The 25,010-nt window shown below is 39.9% G+C and overlaps 1 protein-coding gene across 24 annotated transcripts in view; it reads right to left on the bottom strand.

The window, feature by feature from the left end:
• LTBP1 (latent transforming growth factor beta binding protein 1) overlaps window positions 1-25,010 on the bottom strand; it is a 350,994-nt gene that overhangs the window by 83,426 nt on the left and 242,558 nt on the right. For all 24 annotated transcript variants that reach the window (XM_044918765.1, XM_021697673.2, XM_044918773.1 and 21 more), the window contains 3 exons: window positions 13,094-13,216; window positions 7,900-8,022; window positions 5,621-5,743 (listed from right to left, as the gene is read on the bottom strand). In XM_044918765.1, coding sequence (XP_044774700.1) covers window positions 5,621-5,743; window positions 7,900-8,022; window positions 13,094-13,216 — 369 coding nt within the window. The remainder of the gene's footprint in view (window positions 1-5,620; window positions 5,744-7,899; window positions 8,023-13,093; window positions 13,217-25,010) is intronic.

Here is a 25,010-nt window from a genome sequence, read left to right as displayed (position 1 = left end):
AATAAAAATAAGCACAAAATATTACATTGCTTTGTAAGTCCAAGCAAATTCAACCTAAGAGTTGCCAAAATATATAATTACTTGTCAAAAGAATAGTACCAACTTCATGTGTCACATGGATTTAGAGAAGAGATACCATAAAAGCCAAAGGTGGTTTCATGTAACAGAGGGGATTTACTTGAAGCCTGGAGAGCAGAGTAGAAAGTGGAGGAGGGGAAGAAGGGGGCTTTTGGCAGGAAAGGGAATCAGCGAGATCAAAAGCTCCATTGAAGTCACTTACTCAGCCCCTATCACCAATAGGTTTGAGGTTGACTGGATTTTTTAATGCATATATTTATAGCATATGTGCAACTAAACATGGTTTACGTAACCAGTAATGAGTTCTGACTGTGAGCATGTGAGACAATTAATGACCCCCCTCACTGCGTGAATGCCGGGCAGATCTTTCACGAGGGCTCTTTATTACCACATTTACTTCCAGTCAGAGCTCATTACTCCTAACATAGTCCATGACTCCCTCTTCTGTTGTCTGTGCAGGATTTTAATTATGAGCACTGAGGAAAGCTAAGGAACAAAACCTTCTTTGTTCTCTCAGACTTTGGTATATGATGGCATTTCTTGCCAATAATTATGATTGCTGCGAAAACGCATGAGAAGTTCCAGGAAGAAGTGAACATGGAGACAGTCGTAGTCTCAGTCTCCTCACTGTCTCATTCAAAATGTTGGCACACCAAATTAAATTTTCCTCATAGAACCCAATCCACTTATTAACTGGCTTCTGTACCGTTCATGAGGCAAATCAAAGAGAAACAAGCAAGCACCTTACAATTTTACTCCACCGAAAGAAACACAAGTCAGGCTGTCCTCCTAGATTAAAATGTTTCTGAATACTGATCCTAGAACATAAAACACAGCTGACGTGACCTTGTCACAACTAAAGTGGATTATCCCTTCTTTAGTGTGTTTTTCCAACTTCACTCAAGTAAAATTTACATACAATACATGCATTTAATTTTAAGAGTCTAGTTCAATGAGTTTGAACAAATGTAGATCCATTCTTGTGATCACCATCACAATCAAAGTAGACATTTCTTTATCCATTTACATCTGTTGGGATCGCTGTTGGATTCTTAAATCATCACAAATGCAATCATTTTTTAAGGAATTGTGAGATATCTCTGTAAGAATGTTATTCTATAGTTACAAACATAAGGCTTGGTGATATTTCCCTTTGACTCCTTTTCCAGTCTGCCCTGAAATTTCCATTCCTAATTAACCTCATGTCACGAAAAAGACACTAAAGGAAAATTATGCACAAGACAGAGAAGAGCATGCAGGAGTGTGTCCCATGAAGTGTGAAACCTTTAGGTTTCATTTCCATGCCAAAGAATGTTTTATTCCCCAGCTAACTGACCCTTGGTACATCAAGATTTCTAAAAGTGGAAACAAAGTTAACTGAGACTAGGCTTTTAGATATAAATTCTATGAAAATAATTCATAAACCCCAACTCTCTGATTTGTTTTCAATAATGATTGTGCCAAATGGGGATAAACGCATCTACTGTGTATGAATCTCTGCCATAAAACATGTATTAAGTGAATATATTAGACCAACCATTAAAAAAAAAGATGTAGGCATTTCCATCACCCTAAAGGTTTCCTTGTGCCCCTTTTCCGTTTGGCTTCTGATCAGCACAGTGTTTTTGAGACTGATCTAAGTTATTGTGTGTACCAACAGCTCTCTCCTCCTTATTGCCGAGTAGTATTCTACCATAAGAATGTGCCTCAATTTGTTCACCCATTCGCCTTTGATGAGTGCCTGGACTGTTTACAGTTTGGCTATTATGAATAAAGTTTTAATAAACATTCATGTGTTAGTCTTTGTGTAATCACAGGCTTTCATTTTCCTTGAGTAAATTCCTAGGGGTGGAGTGGCTGAGTCACAAAGTAGTGTTTAAATTGTGATAAAACGGTCCCCTAAAGTGGCTGCACCATTTTACGTTCCCACAGGCTGGCATGAGAGCTCCAACTTTCCATATTTATTCTAACAGCTCCACAGCTATTCTCATGGGTGTTACGTAGGCAGTCGGTTTTTAGATTTACCTTTCCTTGTTCTGTTGGAAACTAAGATAACCAAGGAAAGGCATATTGGATCATTAGCGTCATGTGAAAAATCTCAATTCAAAAAAGATGAAGGAGAGCCCTGAGAACATGAATTTCATCCACAAGAGAAACACACTGCATTACCTAGATGTTTGCCTTAGCATAAGGGAAGCACATCAGCTTTGTTCATACTACTTTAAAATCATTTGATTTTCATTCATTTTTCAAAATCTAAGAGAACCTATGTGAGGAAAAGAAACACTTATTCTAAGTGTTTATAAATGATTGTATAGATTTGAAAACTGCATTACATTAGAGCCTGATTTAGTCTAAATTTTTTTGAAAGACCTCTATCTTCAAAAGCAAAAAAAAAGAAGAAGAAAAAGAAGAGAAGAGAAGAGAAAAGAAAAAGCAGGCTGAACATTAAGAGAGAGCCCAACACATGGGATGGTCCTGCACCACTGCCTAGGGTGGTGTGAAAGATAGAGCCCTTCTAAGATTTGGGCAACAGGCTTCAAGGAAATGATGTCAATCTTGATCACACCTTCACTAGAGAATGCACTGGTCAAAGTCACCAGAGATCCCCACCCTGTTTAATCCCATGGTCAATTCTGGCCCTCATCTTGCTTAGCAGCGCTGTTTGACAACGGTTCATGACTCCCTCCTCTCTGAAATGTTTTCTTCTCTTGGATTTGATTTTCATCCTTCCTCTCTCGCCACTTGGTCTCAATCCCCTTTGCTTGTTCCTATCCTCCTCCTCACTTATAAGTGGGGGGCCAGGACTCCATCTTCGACCCCTTTTCTCTTCTAACTATCCTTACTCCCTTGGTGATGTCTTCTAATTTCACAGCTTAAACACTATCTATATGTTAATGACTCACAGCCCAGTACCCACTTGTGAATTCCACACACACAGGTCCATCTGCCTTTCAGATCAGCCCCCTCCCCCCTTCCACACTTCCCATATACCCCCTTTTATTTTTCTCCATAGCATTTATTGCCACTTAACAAACTATATATTTTACTTATTTATCATGCATATCTCCCTCACTAGAATGTTAGCTCCACAAAGGAAAGAATTTTTGTCTGTTTGGTTTATTACTATATATCCTATACCTAACAATACCTGGTACATCCTTGGCATGCAAATATTTGTGTAATGAATGCATACATGAAAAGAATGAATGATTTTGACTTAGAAAGAAATGTCACAAGGAAACAAATACAAGCACTTCTTTTCTCACCTTTTTTGATTTGGTCCACAAAGAAACGACCAAGAGAGAGGGGCCACAGAAAGGCAGAGTAAATCATAAGTCTTCTTTTTTAGGCTTTGCAAGGGACTAGCATGGAGCAATCATAGTGATGGGCTGGGGAAGGGGCTAAGGCGCGCACGGAAATAGAGATTGTATCTAGAAAGGGAACAAGTCAGAGGCAGGGCCTTTGAAGGCTGAGATGCCAAGACCTCTAATAACCAGAACACTGGAGGCCACCCTTCACAGGCTGAATGGCTACTGAGCATGTTGGCGCAAGTAACACATAGACATTAGCACAATACTTGTGATTCTGACTCTGATTCTGACTTCCAGAAGGACTGTAGGATAACACTTCAAGAAAACAAGGCCTTTGGCAGAATTATTAGAGGAAAGTTACACATGTAAATATAAAAGCCAACAAGAAAGATGGTTCTTCCTCCCACAGCTGTGAGAGGCATGTGAACAGCAACAGCTCAGTTAATTACAGCTAAATACCACTGGGGAGGGTCGGAAACACTACTAGTTGGGAATTAGCAGGCTGAAGTGCTATTATAGTTTCAAAGACAGCACTGAATTAGTTGAATGGACTCCAATTCTATTTATAACCTAGAACACCAGGGAAATTAGCCCTGACTTTAAGAGACAAAGGACCAATTATATACTCCAAAAGAAGCCTTCTTATTGAATATCTATGTTAACAATGATGAGCAAATTGGCTAAAAAGTTTTTGTTTGGCTTTTCAGGTGGTTGATGTTGATAGAATAAAAAATCCTGGACTTCTGATGAGATGGGCAACACATTAAAACAGCCAAAATACAGCAATGTGCCTTCTACTGAGGACCAATCAACAGCCTTGGTTGCCCTCTGGGTCGGTCAGGGGTTAGGACAGAAGTGATGCTGGTGGTCAGTTTAGGTTTTCAGGGCCTTAGCATGTGCCCCATCACCTATTTATTCTGGAAGAGGTTCTTCCATGGCTAGTCCCCAGCTGCACGCCTGCCTCTCCCACCTTAGAAAGACACTATGTTGAATCATTAACAGTTATCCCTATGTTACAGAGTTCCCAATACACAATTTTTCAATCAAATTTCATTATTTAGATCATCACTTGTTTGCCTATTTTTCAATAGGTATGTTGATTACAACTTTTCAATGGAGTCATTAGCCCTTTGAAGACTATTATTACCTTAGGATCAAATCCTAGATGATTTACTTATTCAGCAATAACATACATTTTAAGGCCTCTGAAACTGTCCCAACTGCCCTCTGGAAAGTTTGTCTCTGGTTGTGCCAAGTTCTCTGGTCAGTAAAGTAGGATGCTATGAAGTATAATGGATCTTTCCCAACCAAGAGGGACTGACAAGGGAGAAAGTATCATGGCCATTTTTCACTGTGTATCACATTTGTGCCACAAAACCACTCCCTAAAGAGCTCATGTGTTTCTCTCCAAGGTGGGGTTTAACCCCTCACTCACAGACTCTAACTCTTCATATTTCTGGTCTCACAACTGACAGGTTCTACATGCGGGACATCAGAGGATGAACCGGAAAAAAACGGTGAGTTGGGTAGACAATGAGCACAGAGAGTTCACATGTGACAGGCTGGTGAAAGACCAGCCAACCACCCCAGAGGCTCTGAAGCACAGCACGTAGTGGGGTGGTTACAATTATACCATGCTCTACACCTAGGGTATCTTTTAGAAATACTTATGCAAAAAACTCAAAATTGAATTAAAGTTTAGCTCTTTTTTTTTTTTTTTTTTTAAGATTTTATTTATTTGTCAGAGAGAGAGAGAGAGCACAAGCAGAGGGAGCGGCAGAGGGAGAAGCAGGACCCTGGGATCATGACCTGAGCCGAAGGCAGATGCTTAACGACTGAGCCACCCAGGCGTCCTAACGTTTAGCTCTTAAAAACTTCCCAGCTATCTGGAAAATTCACTTGTGTTTACTTATTTGCATGCTGGTCCTGCAAAAATAAGGTATTACTGTTCAGAACTATAAACCCAGGATAAACCATCTAAAGCTGAGAAAAGTGAAACGGACTCTTTACTCATTTAGCTGGCATCATTCTTCTAAACCACGGCTCTGAGCAGTGCAAGGAAAACCTGGATTCTACTGGCTTCTTTTCATTATTTGTGTGACCATGGGGAAAATGATTTTGCAGGAACCTAATGTCCTGACTGTGAGGTCAAAAGGTTGGAATCAAGTACAAAACCCAGGATGATGCCCAGATTTTTCTAGGATTCTGCAGTCAGGAGCAATTCTCACCTTCACAGTGGTCCCCAAGGGCGGATGCTCTGTAACCTCGGTCACAAACACAGAGGAAAGAGCCCTCTGTGTTCCTGCACTGTCCATTACTGCAGAGATGATGGTGCTGACATTCATCAATATCTATGGGCAAGAGAGTAAAAAAACACTGTATAAGTGGTACCTTAAAAATATTTTTATCATGCATGTAAAAAGTCTATAAATTATCTAGGTTATAATTAATTTAGACTCTTTGTTATATGAATTAAGCTGATCTCTAGTAAAAGGTCATGAATCCCCCAGGAGGGAAAATCCAGATGAACTTAAAATCTTAACCAGTAAGCTAAGAATCTGTACATATTAATCCCAATGTTCACCGATGAGTGGCAAATACTTTGCTGTCATCTGTAAGCCTCAACTTAGCTTCTCAAATCTCTTTTATACGTTCAAATAGAACACTGAGCTTAAAAGCACTTAGGCCTGTAACAGTCTGAAGAAGAGGTCAGCAAACTATAGCTCTACTACTGTAATCAAAATTTTATTGGAAAATAGCACCAAAAATTCATGTACTATCTGGCCCTTTACAAGAGAAGTTTGTAAAAGTGTCATGGCATAAACATCTTCATTTCTTTTTCACAGATAGACCCTTCAGCCCCTTGGCAATTAGGCTTCCATTTTTTTTTTCTCTCTCAGTGATTTTCTGGCCAAATCTAATGGCCCTTCCCTCCTCTCAGCCAATTTGATATTTGCATTGCCACTGAATCTCTCTTCTTAACCCACATATCCTCAGCTTAGAGATGATTTTTTTGTAACCCAACCCTGAGCTCAGGCTCAAGCACACACACGCGTCATATCCGCACATCAGAAGGCACATGATATATGGCATGTATTCAATTGTTTTACTTTTACCATTAGATTTTAAGTTTCCTGAGGGCAGGACTATGTCTACCACATCCTTTACGACTTAGATGATCTAGTGTTTCACAGTGAGTAGGCATTAATTCATGTTGTTTGTTGACAGGCTTTGTTCTTCACATCTGAGTACATTTACCTACTTCTGGCCATGGGATTCTAGAAGAGCCAACACAAGCATCAGTTTCCATAGGGACCCCGCACAACTCTGCTCTCCCTCGCTCTGTTACAGCATCATGTTGATTATCATGGCATTTGGCACCTAAAATTGGTTTGCCCCTATTGATAATTTGGTGGGTGGTTTTGCTTGTATCTTGTTTTTGGTAGTGACATCACAGGCTCTTCAAAAGAAAGGATTATGAACATGATCACCTTATTATATTATCTGTAGACTGACCTCTTCCCTTATTATACATTCATTTGTAGTTCTCAATGCACGGTGGGCATTTGATAAATGCTTAGCTAATTAGGGTCAGGAGTCACAGAATAAAGTAAAAAACTTTGAGAGGGACTTGTAGAATCTAGAATGAATTACTTAATTTATCTGTGTGCATGAGTATGCTTGTGTGTGCTCTCAACTCCTAGATTAGGAATTGTAATGTCTTTCCTTGTTCAAGAAAGGGGAAACTGGGGAAGGTCGTGATGATACTGGTTGATCTCTTTGTGGTACCATCATTTATAATAGCATCTCAGAAGACATTTGCACTCATTAAATAGTCAAAGTTTACATACAGCCATGGACATGATTTGTTTCCTTATTGGTCCTGTAGACTGTATATTCTGTTCTTAAATGGCACTTAAATGACCTTTCTTTTCAAGAACTCTAGACTCTTGTGCTTGTCCACCAGTGATACCATCATATCAAGCTCAGGAAGCATATACTTATTGAGAAGTGAAGTAATTCTGTGAAAGATTCGACGAAATATATTTTTTAAGTCTGAGGTCAACCTCAGCGAGATCCGAAATACTATCACCTGTAGAAACAGGACATATTTCACAAACTTGATTAGTGATATAAGGGGGATGCTGTTTCTTTCAGTCTTGGGCTGATATAATAACCTTCCAGTTGCTGAAATCTGAGTAGGTAAAACTTTCAAATGAATTAAATAGAACTGATTTTCTGCAGCAAGGAATTACACAGAGAGCAATGCTTTTTCTTCCTAAGATGAATGCTCAGCCACTGATCATGAATACCTTCTTTTTCAAATTTAACACTTTTCCACCCTGTGTTACTGATTTTTCTGACTTAAGCTGAGGTCCCTTGCTTTTTGGCACTCTCATGAAACCATCCAGTTAGCTTCTGAAAGACGCTCCCTTTACTGAGTACTGTTTCTCAGGCCAGGGGCCTTAAATGAAAACCACAGTAGTTTACACAGCCACGCTCCTACCTTCACACTGGTCTTTCGCCGCTGATAGCTGGTACCCCTGCCCACAGGTACACCTGAAGGAGCCCTCCGTGTTTTTGCACTGCCCATTCATGCACAGATTCCCTTGCTGACACTCATCAATATCTGTAAATAAAAGAGTGACAATTATTTTAAATTAGGCCCATAACTAGAACATACTGTTACCTAAACTTTGAGCCTATAAATCAAGCTACGAAATCAGGTCCTAAAGATGAATGTCTAACTATTATTTTCTTCTGAGAATATCTTATTATTTAAAATGCATCTGAAAGGTTTTGCCAGGAGAACTCCATTTGCGGCGCAGTCCTTCCCCTCAAGCATGACCAATAACTACCCATTTCCTGAGCAAAGCCGTATTTCTTAGCCTCTCATGTGGCATTAATCTTTTGAATTGTATCCTGATGTAAGCAAGGTGTCGCATTATCCCATGTTTCCTGAAATAGCTCACATAACCTATTAATGTAATTGCAGCTCATGAATTCATTTTTTAATTAATTTTTTTAGAGAAATTAATCTGGTTTACTAGAAACTTTGGTTTCACTTATTTGTAAATAAAACGGATCAACACCACAGCAAGTCCTGCCTGCCCACTATTGACTGCCAATAGAGAAATTAAATCAGTGAGCTGAATGTCGCTTTCAGAACGATGCTGTACCTTTCCAAATGCTCTAAGTCTATTAGCTTTAGGAGTGGTCGACAGCAAAGAACAGTCTATGCCACATTTTCTTGCAGCACATTCTAGTAAGTACTTGAGACGCCAGTTCAAGAACTTAAGACCAACAAGAGCGTGTGGAGCTCGCTGGATCTCACGTAATGTCTGACAACATTTTTAGTGCCTTGGACTCTCTTTGACTTTCTCAAAGAAGATGACAAATTAAGCATTCCCATGTGAAGATGTCTGCAGCAAGAATATACCCTCCATTCCAAGTACTGTCAGGGTATGCCAGACAGCTTACATAAGTTACTCATTTACATCGGGAATACTGTCAGAAGTAATTCATTATAAGTAATGACACACACACTTGGAACAACTTGAGGCAACCCAGTTATCTTGAATAAGGTGATCTTGGGGTCTTTAAAATGACCACGGGGACAGAGGCAGTGTAATTCTACAGATTAAAAAAAAAAAAGCCTTTTTCTTTTCTGACGAGGGACAAAATTCCTACGACAAAAGAATGCTTTCTAATAAAACAGGCATGCAGGACAAATGTCTTCTCTCTTTTGTGCCAAGAGATAAACAGAAAACAGCGTTTTCCCTGAAAAGGATTTAAGGGACTTTCATACATATCACTGTGACAAATCCAGCTCAGAGTTAAAATAGAGACTATTTCCAGGTATTTATAAATTTAGGACGTATAATGCTAAGATGTACAAAGAGATACAAAAACACAGATACAAAAAAGAAATAAAGAAACAAGTACTGAATTAATACATGAGACAGCATATTCACAACATGAAAAAAAGTTGCCAGTACATTTAGTGAGGTGAAAACCCCAAGTCAATATTTAGCACTAAGGTGAAATTTGGCAGTTGCTAGAATATTGGAAAAGGGACAGATTTAGGATCTGGGAAGAATTTGACATCGGTGAGCTGACGTGGTTTGGGAAAGATTATGAAATAATTACAGAAAAAGGATGTTATATAAATTATTATCGTAAAAAGGGTGGGCTTTGATTGGGGAGTAAGGAAAATAATCAGTGTATATGTAGGTTTCTAGAGCAGCGGATGGGGATCTTGCCTGGCCCCATCCCACACTGCAATGCAGAGACCAGGAAAACCAGAGTAGGGGGCAAGGTTCACTGGCAAGTGGCGGTCACAGCCCTTTCCCACCTCTAACCTTTGACATGTGCAGCTTTCTCTGCCTCCTAAGGTTTTCTCCCTTCCGTATTCAAAATTTTAGGACCAAGGTCGAACAGCAGTACCTCGGAAAGCTTTCCCAGCAGCACGCAAGCAAGATTAGCTTTAACAGAACTTTGTACATGCCTATGATCTGGTGAATAACAACATCAACTACGTGTCAGACTCTGTCCCTGCGTTATCTCATTCTCCACATATTACCTCTGTTTCTGTATTTTTTTACACAATCCTCACATCCACCTGAGTAGGTACCATTACTGTTGCCTTTCTGCAGATGAGCAAGTAAGGCTTAGCGAAGGAAGAAAACTTACCCAAGCTCACACTTCTCAGTGTCCAAACTAGGTTCTGATATACTGCACTCCTCCTTTTTAAACTAAACTCCAGACTTCATTTGGGTTTCACCAGTTTTTTTGATTCATGCACTCTCTCTGTTCCAAGACCCAATCCAGGGTACCACACTGTATTTAGGGGTCCTGTCTCCCCCATCTTTCCTTATTCTTCACAACTTTAACAGTCTTGAGAGTATGGGCCAGGCCCCTGTAGAATGTTGTCAATCTGGATTTGTCTGATGTTTTTCTCATGATTAGAGGTTGGGGTTATGGGTTTTTGGAAGGAATAAATACAAAGGTGAAATGCTCTGGCCCCCACATAAGATCAGGGGTATACGACATCTCCGTGACATTGCTGATACTGTTAACCTTCATCACTTGGTACTTCATTATCTACAATGATCTGTAGTAGGTTTCTATCTTTTCCAACCAATAAAAGTCCTTTGAGAGATTAAAACCTCTCAGTAGCATCTGCATTTGAACACAGTGCCTGGAACACGTGGGTTCCAGGATACACCCAAAAGAAAGGGAAGGATGAAGAGAAGCTTCCACAGCCGAGCATCACATAGAGGGGACATAGTGTTCCTAGGGCTGGCTGGCATCAAATGATGGTGTGAATTTGGGCATGCTGGGAAGCCTTCTTAGAGAGGAGCAGGCTCAGCTAGGATGGCTGAGTAAGAAAGAGTGAAAAAGTGGTTAAAAGTCATTCACCCAACATGTGCTTCTTCAGAGCATTATCCTTCTAGAGAGTCCAATCCCCCAATTTTAGAGACTGTATGAGACTAGAAATCTGAGTTTATTTATCCAAGGTTGCACGGCGAACCACTAGAAGAGCTTGGTAGGAAGGCTGCAGACGTGGGTTGGCAGGAAAAGGACCCGGAGGGCAGGGAGTTGCGCCCACCTGACCTGCCCCGCTAGGAGTGGCCAGTGTTCCACCGTACACAAGGAGCTGGGCCCCCAGTGGGGAGGTCGGTGAATGTGCTACTGCCAGTGGAAGATGCTATAATTCTCACGAGACAGTAAGATATCTGTTTACTACTTGCCTACCATGGTGAGAAATTAACCTCCGCCCTACATCCTTCACTTTGAGATACTTTAGAAAGAAGAAAAAGTCACTTATTTCCTCTCTTCCTCCCCTGCAAAGAGCATGCTTTTAGGTTTAAAGAACTAGGAGCAGAAAGGAAGCCATCCACAGATTTGACCAGAGAAAAAATTTAAACTTAAAAAAAAGAATTATGCCAAGAAAAATTAGAGAAACCTTGGACAAATTACAACAATAATACCCCCAAAAAATATATTTGTAATGCACAGACACACGTATATAATGGTTTACACATGTATTATAAAGTGTTCATATAGATGGATTAAAAAACCTGATAAATGGGAACAGATATAACATAAATTTACACAAAAAAATACAAATGTTTAACAAACATATAAATGTTGTAATAATTACAAGTGTCCAGAGAATTAACAGATACAAGCATAACTAATAATCTTTTAGAATTAAAAGAAACACATTTTAAAAATTAGAAATTAGTGTTCAGTCAAAATAATAAAAGACACTGGGACGCCTGGGTGGCTCAGTTGTTAAGCGTCTGCCTTCGGCTCAGGTCATGATCCCAAGGTCCTGGGATCAAGCCCCACATCAGGCTCCCTGCTCGGCGGAGAGCCTGCTTCTCCCTCTCCCACCCCCCCCGCTCGTGTTCCTGCTCTCGCTATCTCTCTGTCAATTAAATAAATAAAATCTTTAAAAAATAAAAATAAAAGACATTAAAAACATTTTACCCAATTATTCCACTTTTATAAATAAGGAAATAATCCTAAAATTCAGACCAAGTTTTATTAAAAAAAAAACAAACTTGTTAGATTTGTTTTTTAACATAATGATGAGAAGTTTTAAAAAAAATGTAATTGTTCAACACCTGAACAGCAAGAAAATGCTGAAATAGTAATACACTGACTCTTAAGCAGCTTTCAAAAATAATATTTGAAAAGAGTTTTTAATGATGTGTAAAATGCTCATGATATACTATTAAACGACAAAAAGCAAGATACAAAATCGTACATATATTATCTTAGTGACAGAAAATATCCATGAGATAGGACTACTGATGAATGAGATTGAGAAATTGTTATTTTTGTTTTGCTTATTTTCTGTGTTTGCTAGATTTTCTAAAATGAATGTTTTTTAAAAAAGATCTTTTTAATTTATTTATTTGAGAGAGAGAAAGGGAGGGAGTGAGAGAGAGCATGGGGGGGCAATGGAGAAGCAGGCTCCTGCTAAGCAGGGAGCTCAATGCGGGGCTCAATCCCAGGACCCTGAGATCATGACCTGAACCGAAGGCAGAGGCTTAACAGACTGAGCCACCCAAGGCGCCCCTAGGATGAATGTTTTTTAATAGCAATTTTATTGAGATATAATTTACCACCACATAATTCATCTAAAGTGTACAATTCAATGTTTTTTAGTATAGTCACAGAGTTGTGGAACTGTATTTTTTTTTTTTTAAAGATTTTATTTATTTATTTGTCAGAGAGACAGAACACAAGCAGGGGGAGAGGCAGGCAGAGGGAGAAGCAGGCTCCCCGCCGAGCAAGGAGCCCGATGTGGGACTCGATCCCAGAACCCTGGGATCATGACCTGAGCCGAAGGCAGCCGCTTAACCGACTGAGCCACCCAGGCGTCCCGTGTATTGTTTTTATAATGAGAAGAAATGAAATAAATAGGTCTGTGGTTTATAGATGTTCTCTAAAAATATGCTGTTTTCCTTTATGTAAATAGATATGGTCTGTATGTAACCACAATGAGGAGTGACTTTCAAAGGCGCCAACAAAAATGTGCTCCAAGTAGCTCAGTCAAAATAAATGACAGGTAGCATGGTTCTCTCTCTCTCTTTATTTTTTGGTTCCCTTTTCTAAGCTAATTACTCTAACATATTCTTAAATGCAGTTCGAATAAAAAACAGAAATCTGATCACAGCATTTACCTTTGCAGTGCTTATGGTCTGGTGTCGGGGTATAACCCTTGTGGCATGAACACATGTAGGAGCCTTCAAGGTTGGAGCAAGTACCGTTTGTGCAGACCTGTGGTTCCAGGCATTCATCCACATCTTGAAGAATGTTGCAGAAGGGGGAAAAAACCCACAAAGAGAGAAAAAAAGAAAACATGAATAAAGTTGAATTTGGCTAAAAATAGAAAGAGTGCATCCTCAAACAGGGACAGATTCTTTAAGATAAGCTTTCAAATTAGCCCAAAGGAGGAACAGGAGCTCTGGTGTGAGCTGCATGTATCATAGTTCTATGTCTTGATTTACTTTATGCAAAGTAACTCAAAAAAGGAACCAAGCATGCTCTGTGAATCAATTCCATGGAAAGCTCGTTGTAGAGGGGAGGGCAGAAGAGACGGCAGTTTGGGAGTAGCATCCCCTGCACAATGAAGTATTCCAAAGAATCAAAGACGTACTGAGGTCTAGCTATGGAACTGATGAATTCAGCAGGAAGGGAGGGTTCGAGAAAGCCAAAGACAGGACTCGGGACCTGAAGAAACCACAAGAGGTCTTAGCAGAAAGATAAAAAAAACTCTGATAAAATGTTCAAAGACAGCATTGAATCGGTATTATAAAAACCAGTCTAGGGGACAAACAAGCTTAGTGGGCAGTTTGAAGGTAGGGGACAGACTGCAGAGATAGATAAAATAATTGCTCATCTTCACCAAGCCCTTACTGCATGGAAACAGGAAAGGCTGTGCATGTATATGAGCTTATTTAATCCTAACAGGAGCGATAGAAGCCAACCATTTTATAGACAAAGGAACCAGGATTCAAAGAAGTTCCAGCAGATTGCCCAAGGCCACATGGTTTGAGAAACTGGTGGCTCATAGGGGCATCCAGTCAGCTTAACTCCAAAGCCCATCCTTTTGACCTGTTTCTATTAACACAAGTTAAGTGTAGTGATAGAAACCGCTGAAGAGAGAATTAGGAATGTTTGTTTTTATTATTTGCTAACACAGCATTTATATAGAAAGTCATCAATGTGTTCACTGATTTCATTCAGCTTTCATTATGTTCTTACTAGAATATTGTTAATTCAGGGGCACCTGGGTGGCTCAGTTGGTCAAGCGTCCGACTCTTGAGTGATTTCAGCGTAGGTCATGATCTCAGGGTTGTGAGATCGAGCCCCCCGTTGAGCTCCAGTGGGGAGCCTGCTTGAGATTCCTTCCTCTTCCTCTGCCCCTCCCCTGCTCACTCTCTCCCTCTCTCTAAAATAAATATATCTTTTTGAAAAAAGATGTTAATTCACAAAGAAAAACTTGAGTTCTGTGCCCCACCTAAATGCTTTTGTTAAGTCCACTGTATGTTGTAGTTGAGAAGACTGTGTAGCATGAACAACCAACACCGTAAGAGGAAAAATTTAAACCACTAAGTGCTGAAACTACACACAGCATCATGATGTAGGCTTAATTTTACAGCAGTCTGTAACTCAATCCAGGCATCTTAATCATAAGGCAGACCAACAATACGGAGGAAAATGCTCTTGACTACATCCATTTCATTTTGCAATGCTCGCCATGAAAGCAATAAAGCTTGCCACCCTCCTAATGTTAACAGGCAGAGAGTCACGAACACATGAACATCAGAGATCTAGTTCTAATTCAGCATTCCAGAGTTTGGACTGCATTCATTTGCATAACATTTCCTTAAACCTGTATTCTAGTTTTCTCTCTCTCTCTTTTTTTTTTTTAGATTTTATTTATTCATTTGAGGCAGATACAGAGAAAGAGAGAATGAGCAGGGGGAAGAGGCAGAGGGAGAGGGAGAAGCAGGCTTCCCGCTGAGCTGGGAGCCTGATGTGGGGTTCGATCCCAGGACCTGAGATCATGACCTGAGCCGAAGGCAGACACTTAACCATCTGAGCTACCCAGGCACCCCTGTACTCTAGTTTTCTTAAAATGATATCTAGAAATAGAGTAGTACCAAAATGAGGCAATGGTGTGTGAGCATGCATGCACACACCGGCACACATTTCACATGCAAACTGAAAACAGCCAACCAACTGGCATTGTCTGAGTGCTCTACCTTGCTTTCACAAAATCAGTTATGGTGAACTGGACCCTACTCTATGATAACAAAAAGAGCACTTCCAGACTGACTCATTGTCCATCCTTTCTTTGGTTGTGGGAGTCCACTTTTATAAACACCGAATGCAAACAACTTGAAAGAAGAAGCTAAACGCTGGAGCCAAAATAAATAATGGGATAGAATGAGCCTAGACACTAGGCATGTAAATTCCAGACAGCAACATTAAAATGTCACGTCTGGTATCTGGATTGGTTTCAAAAATGTTAAAAAGTTGAAAAAGGTATGGATTGTTCTCTTTAATTATGTATGCACCAGGAAATGTGATTTATAGGGCTACAGAATATAACAACAAAATCAATTTCTAAGACCATATTTTCTCTAGTTAAAGCAAATTAACAGACAGTACAGATAGATGATCATTCACGAAATACTTTCAAAATACTTGATAACTAGGGCGCCTGCGTAGCTCAGTCGGTTAAGTGTCCAACTCTTGATTTTGGCTCAGGTCATAATCTCAGGGTCGTGAGATCAAGCCCCACATTGGGCTCTTCAGTCAGCGTGGAGTCTGCTTGTCCCTCTCCCTCTGCTCCTCCACTCACTTGCAAACACACTCTCTCACTCTCAAATACATTCTTTAAAAAAATACTTGATACTTATACTTGAATTAACAGTACCACAGTGCCTATTTAAAAGCTGCTAAGAGAGTTGATCTTAAAAGTCCTCATCATAAGAAAAAAAATTTTTTTAATTCTGTAACTATGGTGATAGACTTTCACCCAACTTACTGTGATCATTTTGTAATGTATACAAATATCAAATAATTATGTTCTAAACCTGAAATTAATATAATGCTATAGAGGTATCATACCTCCATTAAAAAAAAAAAACAGAATATATAGTAGGAAGGTGCCTGGAGTGGGGCCTCACTTGACGGATGTAAAAGGAGTGAAATAAACTCAGTGTTTTATCTTTCACCCAGACCTGTCTCTTAAACTGCAGACCCACACAACCTAGTTGGTCAGCGTACTGGACATTTCCCCTTGATGTCCCATAGGCACCTCTGAGTCTTCACAGCCCAAACTGATCTTTCTCCCTGGGTTTCTTTTATTCCAGGTCAATATGATACCACTATCCACTCAGATGCCCACGTCAGAAACTGGGAGTCATCCTTTCTAGATTCCTTATTCTCCCTCTTTCCCCACATTCAATTTAAAACAGTCAAATCAATTCCATCTTCCCAATATCTCTCAAATACACCCGCTTCATTTCATTCTTACTACCACCATTCTGTCTCACATGGGTTACCGCCATAGTTTGTTTCCCTACTTCAAGTCTTGCCCTCTCTAATCCACTATCCAGCTGGTAGCCAGAGTCATCTGAAATACAAACACAATCAATGGTATTGCTCCTTTAAAAACCCTCAGTGGTTTCCAGTGTTCTTCCATTAAGTCAAAGATACAAACTTGTGGGGCCCTGAGTGTTATCAACAGAAAGCCTGCCCTCAGTTCTTACTTCAAACCCTTGGGAGAATCAGTGTTCTGGGAAACAAGGTAGTCCTTATCCACCCCACCATCCAATACCCATGGCCTCTTACCCTTGCTGCAGAGGGAGACGGTTAAGACTTTGGTTTTCTGTATTGGAGCTCAAATTGCATCTTACTCTAGGGTGATGGTCTTGTACAAGAGTCAGATTACCCAAATTCTTGTGATGCATATACATAATCAGTTCAAAAGGGAAACGTCATGAAAAATACTGTGTCCACAGAAAAATGTGTTCCAAACTCCCAAAATACAATATACCAATGGGCTTTTGGGACATAATTTGGCATTTGCTATCCAGTGAATTAATTAAACCTCCCACAGTAAGAAAACTGCCAGGGGTTTATGAGGTCAGCACTTTGTGGATATGATCGTTCAAAAGTCTATGAATCCACCCCAGTATACTATTAGCCAATCCAAACTGATCATTGTCATCTACAGCACCCCGAGAGACTCTAATAGAGGCCTGTGGGAAACCAGATATGCCATGTCTATAGGATTTCATGATCTGCTCCTCTCAGAAGCCTGTCAGAAGAGACAGTCAGAACAGTGGGCATGATTTGTCCTTAGTGAACCCTGGCTGATTCTTTTTTTTAAGATTTTATTTATTTATTTGAGAGAGAGAGAGAGGGAGGGAGGGAGAAAGCATGAGCAGGGGGAGGGGCAGGCAGAGGGAGAAGCAGACTCTCTGCTGAGCAGGGAGCCTGATGTGGGGCTCAATCCCAGGACCCTGGGATCATGACCTGCACCAAAGGCAGACACTTAACCAACTGAGCCATGCAGGCACCCCAACCCTGGCTGATTCTTATGATCATCTTTTTCTTTTAAAATGTTTCACCTTGGGGTGCCTGGGTGGCGCAGCTGGTTAAGTGTCCGACTCTTGGTTTCGGCTCAGGTCCTGATCTCAGGGTCATGAGATTGAGCCCTGCGTAAGACTCCCTCTCTTGCTCCCTCTGCCTCTCCCTCTCTCTCTCTCAAATAAATAAATAAATTCTAAAAAAAAAAAAAAAAACACAAAAAAACGTTCCACCTCATCATTTGAATCCTGCAGCCTACAGTTCTTTGTCAAGATTAACATGAAGCTCAGTGGTCATTAGTTCCCGAACTCCAGCTTCTTTTCTCTTTGGGGGGAAATGAGGACATTAATCTCTTTCCAGCTCTCTGGCAACTTGCCATTTTCCACAATTTTTACAAAGATGACTTTCAGCTGGCCAGCAAATCCACCTGCAAATTCTCTCATTGCCTTGGGATGTAATTTCTCTGGGTCAGGAACCCTTTCGAAATTTCCCTTCCTAATGTCCTGGGAAAACACAAGATAGCATGAAGCCCCTCTCTGATGGTTCAGAGGGTATTCAGTGGCTGACCTCACACAAGTCAGTTCAAGGCTATGATGCCTCCTTCCACTTCACCTATCAGCTCCTTGAGGTTGGTCAGAGTTGGCTCCAGAGCAACAGTTTACCTGCCTTACTTCCTGTTCTTCCAAGGAAATTAATCTCTCAACACTGCGCATCAGTCATATTTCAGAGGCCATTGAGTCTCATTTAATTCCTTAATGAGCACCACAGACTTCAATGAGTGAGCACCATTTGATATGTGAAGTAAACATCTTACTCTGTCACAATGACTACAGGAAAATACAGATTACTCCCCACCCCCAAGATGACATTACTTCAGTGATCCCTCGACTATTCTGTACACATAGTCTTTTATAGTAAAGATGATGGCAGAACATACTGGACAGAAAAGCCAGCATGGTTAGGCCAGCGGGATGGAACAACCCGCACTTGCGGTACAGCAAATCCTCAGGATCTCAGGTACCCTCCGTCAAGTCTGACCAAGTTAAGATATGCAGTAGCAGTGCAGCCAATAAAAATATGTTATGCATCCCTCAAAGACTCATCACTGTTCTTCAAAACTGGAGAACAGCCAATGCTATGTACATCCCAGATAAAGAGCCAAGGATAATCTCAGAAAATCAGTCCATTAACCCTACCACATCACTGGCTTCCTGCCTCCCCTTTCCAAAAGAATATTTAGTCTTTCAGCAAAACCCAACTGGGGCTATCTATGCTGAAGACTGCCATCTTCGAGTCAAGAATCCCTCAGCCATTCTTACTGCTGCTTGCAAGGGATGATTCCCACCCATATCGATCATCTCTCTTTCTATGAACTTTTCTTTCTTCATTATCTTAATCATATTGCTTTGTTCTCTTATTGTCCTGGGTGTACAGGAAGAGGGAGTGTATAGAACAGAACACTAGTTTTGGAGATAAACGACCTGGGGTCATGTCCTAGCTCTGTCATTTATTACCTATGACCATTAGCAAGCCCATTAACCTATCTGGGAATCAATTTCTGTATCTCTACTACTACTACTACTGCCCTGATATCAAATAAAATAATGAAGTCAACGCCTTTTGTAGCAACGTAAAAGAAGTTTTTGTTATTATGGTAACTAGTCTTCTCACACAGATATGTTTCCTGCTTTCAAAAGTAGTTTTTTGTTTGCTTTTATTGAGATATAATTGACATATGACATAGGGTAAGTTTCAGTGATAATTTGGTATGCTTATATATTGCAAAATGATTAACAAAGTTAGCTAACGCCTCTCGTATGTCACATTATTTCCCTTTTTTGTGAACATAATTATCACCTGGCCTCCTAGTAGCTTTGAAGTTTATAATACAGCACTGTTGACTATAATCACTAATCTGTGCAACAGATCTCCAGGGCTTATCTACCTGCCAGTTGCAAGTTCGTACCCTTAAACACCACCTCCCCAATCCCCCTAGCTCCCAGCTCCTGATAACCACCATTCTATTCTGTTTTGTTTTGCTTATTTATAACTTCAAGTCTTCTCTGGAATTAAGTACATAATTAGGTATTTGATAATAACATAATGACTAAATAGAAGACTTCTTTGGCTGCAGTGATTTAGGGATTAGGCTGGTGTTTGCACATTTAATAATATCTGCAAAAGGTAGATGTTCAGTTCTGTTGCCATCTTATGCAAATAAATGTAGAACAAAGTCTTCAACTTCAGATAAGTCTATGAATATTCATCTATTCCATAAAGGTTAACAATGATTCTTAAAAATCTGAAAATAAATCCTAGTGGTCAAAGAACACCTAGAACAAGGAGCTTTCCATGTTTATCGTGCACGTTCTGTGCACCTGGTTTTGGTTAAGACTATGGCTAACCAGTTGTCAAGTGGATTAAATGACACTAAGTTCTTCAAATGCCTAAGACCCATTACATTTAGAAAACGTAAATTGGAGTCACAAAGTCATGATTAACTTAATTACAGTTTGACAGAGAAGGATTAGTATGATAAAAATCTCAGAAATTTGTCTTCCCAGGTCACATGGTCTTTCACAGACTCAATTATAAAGGAAGATAATAAAGTAAACTCAACAAGGGATTGCTGCCTACATCGACCATGTGATAGATACTGTGTCTTATGAAGGTGAGCCAAGAAAATGAAGTAAAAGGATGGAGATGGCAGTATTGCAGAAGGTAAAACATTTGTTAGGGATGATCGATTACCTTACAGAAAAGTAATATGATTCTTTTTTTTTTTAAAGATTTTTATTTATTTGACAGAGAGGGACACAGTGAGAGAGGGAACACAAGCAGGGAGAGTGGGAGAGGGAGAAGCAGGCTTCCCGCTGAGCAGGAAGCCTGATACGGAGCTAGATCCCAGGACCCTGGGATCATGACCTGAGCCGAAGGCAGACGCTTAACGACTGAGCCACCCAGGCGTCCCAAGCAATATGATTCTTAAGAAATAGATCCCAGCTAAACAAAAATGCTGAGAAGTTGAAAGGTAATTATAAGACTAAGATTACTTAGATTCATAAAAGAAAGCTCCTATCAGATAGGGAGAGTTAAGAACTACAGGAAATGAACTTATTAAAGAAAGTCAAAGACAGTTATACATAGAAACTTGACTTAAAATTTACTTAAACAAGTACCAGTTATTACTGCACTTCTAACATTTTGGGATTAGGGAGGTAAAGGGGAGGATAATAGAGTTGGGGGAAGAAGGGTTATAACATTTATTGGGTTCTACCTTGTGTCACATACCTCACCAGGTGCTTTATATTGCTTATTTAATTCTGACAGTAAATCCCATGAAGAGAGCATTTCAATCCCCATTTTAAAGATATTGAAACCAAGCTTCATAGAGGTCATACATAACCCCAAATCTGTCTAAATTCAGGGAAATATGATCTTTATATCAGAGTTACTGAATGTACCTTTAAACAATTAGATATTAGAGAATCTCCTTTAGAGGATGGCTCCAGTAGGGTTTAAATCAGGCCTGTTCTTGAGTGAAGAGAAACCTGCTAATTGAGTACCTGACAGGCTGGCTTCCCTCAAGAAAGGTCCTGGTTGAAGCAGCCAGATGGAACTGGCCAGAACCCAGGGTGATGAAATAGTCATTAGAGGCGAGGATCAAGCAGGCAGCAACTCCAGGCTGAATGTGAGGTCCAAGGAATACAATGTTGAATGATGAAAGTGGCTTTCGAGAGAGGACTGAAATCCACAACTTGAAAGAAGAAGCTACGTTAACAGAGGAGCCAACAAGAGTTGCCAAAAAGCATCAAGGGACAGATATTTTGAAAGTGGACAATAAACTACTGAGAATGAAGGATCACATGCCCTGAACTCAACACTAGGAAAGAGCATGGTCTCCCAGATAACACCTGCTAACATCTGACCTGTTTCTGCCCCAAACAATTTCTGTTCTAATTCTTAAATCAAGGCGAAGCATCAATCAGTGAGATTCAGCCTACATGGCATGAATACAAGGAGGCCATTAACGATTTCACCAAGTTCACCTTTGGGTCAGTGAAAGAAGCACAGTGTAATTGGCATCAAATCCCTGCAGAACATAAGGGTCCAAATAGAAATTCTCAATTCCTAATGAATCCATTTTCAGACAGAAAAAAAAAAAAGTCAAATCAACATATGGATTGATGGACTTTAGAAAAAACCATAAGCACTACACACAAAAGTAGAATTACATACAACACCGTACAACTTTAATTATAATTTTTTATACATTATTTTTTTAATTATTATGTTATGTTAATCACCATACATTACATCATTAGTTTTTGATGTAGTGTTCCATGATTCATTGTTTGCGTATAACACCCAGTGCTCCATGCAGAACGTGTCCTCTTCAATACCCATCACCAGGCTAACCCATCCCCCCACCCCCCTCCTCTAGAACCCTCAGTTTGTTTCTCAGAGTCCATAGTCTCTCATGGTTCATCTCCCCCTCCGATTTCCCCCCCTTCCTTTAAAAATAGTCAGTGAGAGCAGAGTGGTAGAAAAAGGACACTAAGACTTATGGAACAGAATCCCCTGTAAGGCAGGGATTATCTTCTCTACAGATGACTAACAAATGCCAAGTGTAAGACCTTTCTTCAGATGGTGAGATTTGAGAAAATTTTAAGTCTTTAATGTTCTCATATATTTAAAATTGGGGGGAAAAGTCTTATAAATGTACCCTAAATTATCTGGACTAAAAGGATATTAAAAAGCCACAAACCAGTCCCAAGTAACCATTAGAAACAAAAACAGAAAGGAACACAATATAAATAACTTATCATTTGATGCCTTCTCTGACCCCCATAGAATCTCTGACACTCTGTCTCCCTTAAGCTGCTTTTTTTTTTCCTTTGTGGCACTCAACACACATCTAACACACCATATACTTTGCTTGCTGCTTTGTTTATTTGCAAGCACAATGTGAGCTCTAGAGTATAAGCACAATGAGGGGAGGGCATTTATTTTGTTCACTCTCAATCCTCCGGGTCTTGAAAAATGCCTGGCTCTTGGTAGGCACTCAACTGTTAAACTGAACGAATAAATATATAATCAAGTTGGTGTCGATGAGCTCAACTCAATGATAAGTTTAAGTAATGACTACACCTTCTAAAACGTGTCTTTGGAGTACCAGAAGGATAAAGGTGAGAACTAAAATGTATGTGATATGGCTGGGTATTCCCTCGCATTGTCAGAGTTGAGCAGAAAAATCGAATTCATTCATTGGTTCAATTAGAACAGAAAAGCATGTTGCAATTATCTACTTTTTGTCACGCTCAACTTTTTAACATGTGAAAGCTCTACTACCATCAAAAATTAAGACGGATCCATTTTGGTATAATCTGCAAAAGTCCTCCTGAGAATTTTAGAGGAGCTGCAAGTCCAGTATGAACAATGAGTGGAACTGAAATTACAGCACAGAAGAGAAGCTTCACCTGTAGATGACAGAGCCTAAAATTTTACCCAAGGCAGAAGGAAAGAGTACATGGTGTATTTTTCATAGGAAATGCGTGAACTTAGCAATGCACAAATGAAAACTGGTGCTTGGAGCAATTGGCTAGCTGTGTGACTCTGGTGGACTACACAGTGACCTAGTATTTCTGCTTATGATCCTACTCAGCTGGTTGGCAAAGTCAAGTTACTCTGAACAGAGGTAGTGTTTCTGTCCCTGAACTGGAGCAAAGTGGTCATGCTGAGACTGACTGCATACATATAGGTATAATAACTCATTTATTCTTATTGCCCAGTCTAGATAAATGCATTTATATTGAAGAGCACTCATTTGCCCATTTGCTCAGTCATATTTCATTAGTAAATTCATGAATCAGGGCTGTGTTTATACCACTATTATGGATTTTAGTTATTTAAGGTAAAATTCAGGCTCTCCTCTTGGATTATAATATGCAGCAGTATGTGAAAATGAGAACACAAATGAAAGCTTGATAGGCAACTATGAAATTTGTGCCAAATGGGAAAATTAAAACCAAATGTACTAACCAGCACTGATCGCATAAACAAATGCATAATAAATAAGCCATTAATGAACAAAAATCCCTTCTCCCGAAGATCAACATCTCACAATTCCAAGGATAGACACTCTTAGAGATGGGCATGAGCTTCAGGGCAGAGGGCCACCTGTACCACGTACAGAGGCTTAGCTTCTGCAACCTGGTGATGAATCCAAAACTTTGCAACTGGGACTGTTTCTGCCAAGGCTACTGAGCCCACCTGCTCTGCAACATTGTCTTTCCCAGAGATGTAGGTGTAAAGACGAACATTTTATTATTTTTTTTTTTATGTTCAGTTAGCCAGCATGTAGGACATCATTAGTTTTTGAGGTAGTGTTCAAGATGAACATTTGGAAGGACTGAGAGAGTCTGGCATGGTCTGCCCCCTCATCCTGCTGCAAATCTTCTTTTGTTCTCTGTCCTTCAGCAGCACCAGCCTTCCAGCTTCTGGAACATGACTGCTTCCTCCTTCCCATGAGTCCCCTGAATATGCTCTTTTCTCTGTCCAAAACCATCTCCCTCCCATCCCCTTCCCCAGTTAAACCTCAATCAGGAATTTTTCCAGAGGCAACTCGTTCTGGGACACATTCTTACAGCATCACAGAACCCCCTTCCCAACACGGTCTCAATTGTGTTTGTGCATTTATTTATGAGACGTCTGGGTATCAGTCTTCCTCACCAGATAGTTCCATGAAGAAGGCACTTTTTTTTTTTTTTAAGAAGGCACTTTTTTTTGTCCCTCAATGTATCCCAGCACTCAGCACAACTCTGGGTATATTACAGTAAGTTCTCCAGCATTTGTGGATGAAAAGAAAGAAGGTATGAATAAATGAGAAATTGAACTCACATTGTCAGAGTCTGGCATTGAGTGTAAAAGAGCTCAGCTTCTAAGGAAAAGATCACACAGAGACAGAGAGGAAAACCATCAAGGGGGAAAGCTAACTAGAGCACAGCTAATTAGAACCAAAGCAATTTTGTTGCTTCTCTTCCTCAGTGCCTGATGTCAGTATGAAGTATTTATTAAATACTTAAATGAATAAATGTAAGAGGAATGGCAATCCATCGAGATTTCTCTTTCTACTTCTGCTGCACGTTTGTGTTCACATGTTCCTAATTCTACTAGTCTCTGGTAGCTTGCTTCTTCTTCTGCCTTTTCTCTCTTTTTTAGCCTTTTGTTCTCCACCACTCTCCACCCTGTGGTGATTATTATTTTATTTGGTCTTGGTTATTCATCACATCAAGGACAATTTGCTTCCATCAGAATTATTTCTCCCAGGTAAAATCTCACATTCTTCATGCCAACTTCCTTTCTTATATTTCTCCCCGGTTAGAAGTTACTTAGAACTTTTCTTAGAAGTTTTCTCAGAAGGACACAAGTTTATTATATTCCATGTTTTGGTTTGTTTGTTTTTTTTAATTTTGAAAGAGGGCTCACTTG

Source organism: Neomonachus schauinslandi, chromosome 10 (assembly GCF_002201575.2).
Source record: "Neomonachus schauinslandi chromosome 10, ASM220157v2, whole genome shotgun sequence".
NCBI lineage: Eukaryota > Metazoa > Chordata > Mammalia > Carnivora > Phocidae > Neomonachus > Neomonachus schauinslandi.
Note: the sequence above shows the minus strand (reverse complement) of the source record. Positions and strands in the feature narration are given on the sequence as shown.